Here is a 6,913-nt window from a genome sequence, read left to right as displayed (position 1 = left end):
CTGAGTTCAATTCCCAGCAACCACATGGTGGCTCACAACCATCTGTAATGAGGTCTGGTGCCCTCTTCTGGCCTGCAGACAGAATATTGTATACAAAATAAATAAATTAAAAAAAAAACACAAAATTAAGGTACCTAACAGAAGAGGGAAGAGAGATGGCTCCATGGTTAAGAGCACTGGCTACTCCTCCAGAGAAGCCCTAGGTTCAATTCCCTGTACTCACATGATGGCTCACAAATATTTCTCTGTAACACCAGTTTCAGGGGATCCAACACCCCTTCCTGGCACCAGGCAACCATATATATATATATATATATATATATATATATATATGCAGACAAAACATCCGTACACATAATAGAATAAAACAAAATAAGCATAGGTATATAATACCACTAGGATGAAATCAAATGGTAAGTTGCAAAACACAGAATCAAGAAATGCCAAAGGCAAGGTGGTCTTTTGTGGTTTTGGTCAGACTTTAAATTGGTGTGCCTTTACTTACTACTGACTTTTATAATTCATTTGAATGTCCTGTTCTAAATAATCATTGCCCCCATGAATGGGACCTAAAATCTATTCTAGTATTTGGGTGTGGTGGCATACACCTTTAATCCCAACACTTGGGAGGCAGAGGCAGACAGACCTCTGTGAGTTTAAGGTATAGTGGCACACAACCAGCAGGAAGTAGCCTGGTTTCCCAAAAAATGGATTATGGATGTTTGCCTTTGTTTAGAATGTTGGTTACAAGTTGTTATGGATAATGGTCACTAGAAAAGCTAAACAAAGGAGAAAAAAAAATCTATTCTACTTGGTAAAATACTTGGACACAAGCTGGGGGCAAGTCATTGTTTTTTTTTATTAGTTTTATTACTTCGTTTATTTAGTTTTTGCCTGTCCCAGCCTTTCTAGGATTAGGGAGAAAGCCACCCCCACTAAAACTTCTTTTGATACAGGAAACATCACCCGTCTCTCAGAAGTTTATATACATGGTCTTTTCTACTAACTTTATGCAAGTCGATAATTTTACCCTCTCTTTCAGGGCCAATGAAATGAATTGTTTCATTGCTACACACAGCCTTGTCGCACACCCGCCTATTACAACCGCTGCAGTCATCAGCTCTGCTTTTGTGGTAGGGCTGTCCCAGAGCGTTCTAATCTTACAGGCTGAGTCCCGAGAGAAAACGGTCTTCATTTCACAGTGGAAAAAAAAAATAATGGGGTAGTGAGGGCAAAGATGCTCTTGTATTTTAAAAGCGCCCACCTAACCATCAGTGCCTGGAGAGTGGTTTATCCGGTCATTCTGCACACGCCTTCCTGCCTCTTTGTCAGGGATTGCAAGCTCTGCACAAGGTCACGCGACCCGCTAGTGCTGGCTGACACGAGTGGGTCCACCTAGGCTACCACGAGCAGAAAAGCGCCGGGACCGGAGGTGCTCAGCGGAGTGCAGCGCAGAGCAGCTCCGGGAAGAACCGGTCCCACGCTGGCCCACGGCACCGAAAGGGGGCGGGCTGAGGAGGCCGGGAGCACGAGAGGGGGCGGGGCGACGGGTGGGCAGGGACACCCGGAAGGCGAAGCTTCCATAGGGGGACCTCGCGGGCTCGGGGGCGGGCAGAGAACAGGAAATGGGCGGTATGTGGGCGTGGCCTCCCGGCGCGCGGCCTACATAAGCTGCGTGCGCGCCGTGCGGGGCGAACTTGGGCGCGAGCGGCGGAGGGGGCTGCGCGCTTTGCCGGCTGCCGGAGCACGGGGTGGCGTCGGCCGGCGTCGCAAGCGCGTCCGGCTCCCGCGCGCTTTCGGAAGCAGCCCGGGAGGTGATGCTGAGGGCCCCGGGATGGGCGGGTCTGCGCGGTCGGCGGCTGTGGGCTGGTTGCGGTGCCTCAGGCTATTTCAGCGGCCTTGCAGAGCTCTCTGCGTCCGGGGGTGGAGGGGTGGGGGGGTGCTGCGTGGGCCCTTGGACCTGCGACCCCGGCTGAGGCGCCTCTGCTTGGTCGCTGAGGGCACTCGAAGGAGCAGGGGCGTGCAAGAGCTGTCCGGCTTTGCTTCCTGGGTGGAGATGAAGTGCACGACACCATGGTGTCTTGGGTCCTTTGGTGCGAGCTGTGGAAGTCTTGCTGGTTCGGGAGTGGGTGATTGTGAGTTAGTGTAAATACAACCGGAAGCCACCTCGGTATGCAATTTGTGAGAAGACTTGGTTCGCTACGGTGTCTGGGGGGGGGGGGGGTGATGCAGTTGGCTAGGCCCTGGGCCAGCCAAAGAGACGGTAACATTCTTGTTCCAGAAACTTGGTTCACGTAGACCTTGAGGTAGATTGAAGTTGGGGCTAAAGTAAAGGCTCAGGTAAAGAGGTGCTACTGTGGAAAGTGGTTGTCCCGCCCCCCCTCCCCCGTGTGATGACCATAGAAATTATTCAGAATGAGGAGTCAGAAGCCTTTTGCTTGCTTGGCATTCTTCTCCGTGTGGGAAATAGAACTTCTGGAAACGTTCCTATAGTGTAAATTTTGCCTGCGTAAGGGCTGTCTTTATTGGCCGTTGCTTGCGGCCAATTACCTTAGTAGGGGAGTGAAAGTATGATGTCCCAAGCACCATTATGTTTTGAGTACATTTCTGTGAAAGAGACTTTCCAGAGAAGTTAAAGCTCGCTGTGCTCCTTTAGTTTACGTTGGTACTTAGCCGTCCTCCCTCCCCCAACCGCTCTTCAGCGTCCTCTGTTTTAGTGGTGCAACTCTTCATTTCTTTTCGGTTTACCAATCACCTTCAGGCCATTCAGAGGAGGGACGAGTGGGAAATATGAAGTCAGCCAAGTCCCATGCGAACCACAATCAGCACGGGGAAGACCACCAGCCATCCACTCTCAGTTCTGCTTCATCTCCTTCCCAGGCCTATGAAACCTATATCGAGAACGGACTCATATGCCTTAAACACAAAATCAGAAACATCGAGAAAAAGAAGGTAACTTTTTACCCCCTCCAAGTTCTGAATGTGCATCACCTTAAGCTAGGGTTAAGGAGCTGACATATTCTTTATCATTAGAAAACACAGATCTTCCAAGAAATTTAACTGACCTTGAGATCTAGTTGCTTGGGAATAAAATAATTAAGCATCTAGGCTAAATGCTTGCTTCATTTGCCAACGTAGCTGAATATTATTATTCACATACTGCTTAATTTGTTACACATACTGCTTTTGAAATATTTGAAAAGTTTACTGTTTTAGATCTGATTAATTTCTTGAGTTATATTATTGTTTCTTTAGATAAAGAATTGCTTGATATTTTAGTTCACTCTCCTTGTGATTGCATCAAGTACAGCTACTGTGGTCATGGAAGCATTTTATCGCGGGCCAGAAATGTTTTAACATTATTTTTTCCACTGGTTTAAGATTGGTTCATGAAAGTATTGTAGAGAGCTTTGTAAAGAGATTTGGATTCTTACCAGCCTGACATTACAGTAAGTGGTATGGTAAAGATCCAGATAATTTCTCATTTCCTGAGTCATTTAGCCTGTGAAACTGACCCTCGGGATGCACTGTTGTGTCGTGATTGTCATTTGCTTCAGACAGGTAAGGCTGAATAAGTATCTGGACCTACATTCTCTTTTTTTGGTTTTTTCGAGACAGGGTTTCTCTGTAGCTTTGGTGCCCATCCCAGAACTAGCTCTTGTAGACCTGGCTGGCCTCGAACTCCCAGAGATCCGCCGGCCTCTGCCTCCCAAGTGCTGGGATTAAAGGCGTGCGCCACCACCGCCCGGCCTACATTCTCTTAAAATGTGTGCTGAAGGCTAGCGAAACATTAGGAAAGCTTTTTGTTTGTTTGTTTTTTTATTTTATTTTATTTTTTATAAATATGAAGTGATATGAAGAGATTTTTGAGTTTTATTGACTATTTTATTGCAGAAGGGCTGGCAGCTGGTAGTTTCTGATTACTTTTTCCATGCATCTTTTAGATGAATGCATTTGATTACTAGTGTGACAAGAATATTGTGCCTGGGTCAGCACAGGTTCCTTAACACTGAGAGCTAGCCAGTGCAGTGTCTGTTAGTGGAGATTCATTAGTGACTTTCCTAGTGGAGAAGCTGAATATGTGTATTCCTGTAGTATCCAGCTAAACTGTAACACTTTAATTCTGAATGTCTGTCTGCTACCACCAGTGCCTTTGTTTCCAGCTTCTAGGAAAACATTTTAAGACCTAAAACCAGTGTAGGAAGAGCTTGCAAAGTGCTGTAGTTTATATCATGATTATGGGACTAATAAATGCCATTTTTAATGTATTTTCTTAAATAGCAAATTTAGTATTAAAGACAGTGTAATATCTTGATCCTTCTGTTAGAAAGTTAATCATTATGAAAATGCCACATAGTTCAACAGGTAACAACTAGTAGTATAAGCAAGCATGAACTGGTACAGAGGAAGTCAGCCATGATGCTACTGCTGTTTGTGGCAGATCAGTGGTTCTCAACCTTCCTAATGCTGTGACCCTTGGATACAGTTCCTCATGTTCCATACAATTATTTCGTTGCTACTTCATAATTGTAATTTTGCTACTGTTATGGATTGTTATGTAAATATCTGAAATGTGACCCCAAAAGAGGTTGCAACCCATAGATCGAGAACCACTGTGCTCGATAATTCCTTGTTGTGAGAGACTGTCCTGAGCATCTGCTTAAAAGATGCCAGAAGCATTGTCCACCTCTGGACTCTGCAACTTGTGATAACCTCAAATATCTCCTGGAATGAATTGCCCTGGCTGAGCACCTCTAGGTTGGGGTCTATGGTTGACTTTAGGAGGCACTTAGGAGGCAGAGGCAGGCAGATCTCTGAGTTCAAAGCCAGTTTGGTCTACATGATGAGTTCCAGGACAGCAAGGGCTATGTAGAAAGACCCTGTCTCACCAACAACAGCATAGAATATTTAGAGCTCTTGTAGAGGACCTGGGTTTGATCCCCATCTCCCACATAAGGCATCTTACACACCACCTGTAACTCCATTTGCTGGTGGTGGAGCAATGTTCAGTAATGACTCTGGCCTCTTGGGGCCCCTGCACTTACTTGCATGCACCCTCACACAGATACACATAGTTAAAATAAGTCGGGCATGGTGGATTGTTCCTTTAATCCCAGCACTCAAGAGGCAGACACAGGAAGATTTCTGAGTTCAAGGCCAGGTCTATAAAATGAATTCTAGGACAGGCAGAGTTACACAGAGGTACCCTGTCTTGAAAAGCCAAAGAAAACAGAAACAGGAAAAAAAATTCAATCATTAGACTTATAAGACTTACATACTAGTTTATAATAGTGAACTTAGCATGCTGACAACTCTGTGTATCTTGTTACTTGCCATATTTTTTTCCTATAAAATTTTTCTTCATCAGTGCTGATACTTTTGTATTCTAATTAGGTAACTCCAACGTAATCCTTTAAATAACCCCTTTCACACCTTATTATACTACACACATTAAAAACCCCAAACACTGGTCGGCTTTTGTGTTTCATTTTGGGAAACTTCAGGTTCAATAATGCTTTTAAATACAGTGAGCTTACTTTTTTTTTCTTTTGATTTATGAAGACAAGGTTTCTCTGTGTAGCCTGGCTGTCTTGGAACTTACTCTGTAGACAAGGCTGACCCTGAACTCATAGAGATCTGTTGGGATTAAAGGCACGCATCAGTACAGCCCATCTAGGAGTTGACATTCTTTTTTTTCTTTTGGTTTTTCAAGACAGGGTTTCTCTGTGTAACAGCTCTGTAGACCAGGCTGGGCTCAAATTCACAGAGATTCGCTTCCCTCTGCTTCCCGAGTGCTGAAATTAAATGCATGCACCCCCACCACCCAATAGAGTTTGCATTCTTAACAGTACTACTATGGATCTTTCCCCCAAATGAGGCTTAACTGTTGGATAATTTTACTACGATACCAGATTTCTAGGAGGAATTCTGTTGTTCACATAGAAAGTTATTCCTGTGAGATTCTTTGAGTTAATTAATACATGGCAAAAACTCAATCCTCTAGCCGTTTTTTTTTTTTTTTTCATAGTATATATCCAAGTGGAAGACTAGTGGTTATCTCAGAATTGTGACTATTAAGTGAGTGGGGAATGGAGCATCTGCCACACTGCCCTGTCACCATACGCCTGTCCCTCTACTTTAACTACTGAGCAGGTTTGCCTTCTGAGAGGCATTTCCTGTTCCCAGAATAGGGAGATCTTTGAGGTAGCTGAAATACCAGCACCAGTGCATCCAGTGCATCCCAACTACAGTGGTGTATAACTATAGTGTTCAGCTTATTCTTAGCAGCGTAAGCTCAGCCTCAGCTGCATTTTTGAGATGCAGACAAATTCTTGGAGTACAAGGCAAATTCTGGTTGGGTAGAAGGGTTTTGGTTTTTTTTTGGAATTGGTCAAGGACCTGAAATAGCTACCAAGTTGTGGCAAGTTTACCTGGAATCTGCTGGACTGATTACATGGGACAAAGAGCAGACCGATGCTGCTCTCTTTTTTGTTTGTTTGTTTTTTTACCTGACTTGGAACTCGTACATACTTGCTGTCTGCCTAAATGAAATTATAGTCTGGCATGCTATCTTATTTCAAGAATCTTGTTTGCTTCAGTTTTTTCTATCAGACTATACTATAAAACACATATTTTTGCTTTGTAGCTCAAACTGAAGGATTATAAAGACCGCCTGAAAAATGGAGAGCAGCTTAACCCAGACCAGCTGGTAAGTGGCTTGAGGTCCTTTGTTAGGTGTACTGGTCTGCTTTCTTTTCTCTTTTTGTTTGCTGTCCTGGAACTCACTGTGTAGACCAGGCAGGCCTTAAATTTACAGGGTCTGGGCCGGGCGGTGGTGGCGCACGCCTTTAATCCCAGCACTCGGGAGGCAGAGGCAGGCGGATCTCTGTGAGTTCGAGACCAGCCTGGTCTA

General features: G+C 44.7%; 1 protein-coding gene across 2 annotated transcripts in view; it reads left to right on the top strand.

Moving 5' to 3' along the window:
- The first annotated feature begins 1,728 nt into the window (after nt 1-1,728).
- The window catches only part of Caprin2 (caprin family member 2), a 55,467-nt gene continuing 50,282 nt past the window's right edge, over nt 1,729-6,913 (top strand). The window contains exons 1-3 of one of the 2 annotated variants that reach the window (XM_026787937.1): nt 1,729-1,814; nt 2,881-2,952; nt 6,647-6,709. Coding sequence is in view for 1 of the 2 variants with exons in the window: in XM_013352767.2 (XP_013208221.1) it covers nt 2,791-2,952; nt 6,647-6,709 (225 nt within the window). In the remaining variant the exon portion in view is untranslated. Of the gene's footprint in view, nt 1,815-2,761; nt 2,953-6,646; nt 6,710-6,913 lie in introns of both variants that reach the window. The other variant, XM_013352767.2, reaches the window with a different exon arrangement.

The sequence above is a fragment of the Microtus ochrogaster genome (genome assembly GCF_000317375.1).
Source record: "Microtus ochrogaster isolate Prairie Vole_2 chromosome 14 unlocalized genomic scaffold, MicOch1.0 chr14_random_2, whole genome shotgun sequence".
Taxonomy (NCBI): Eukaryota; Metazoa; Chordata; class Mammalia; order Rodentia; family Cricetidae; genus Microtus; species Microtus ochrogaster.
Note: the sequence above shows the minus strand (reverse complement) of the source record. Positions and strands in the feature narration are given on the sequence as shown.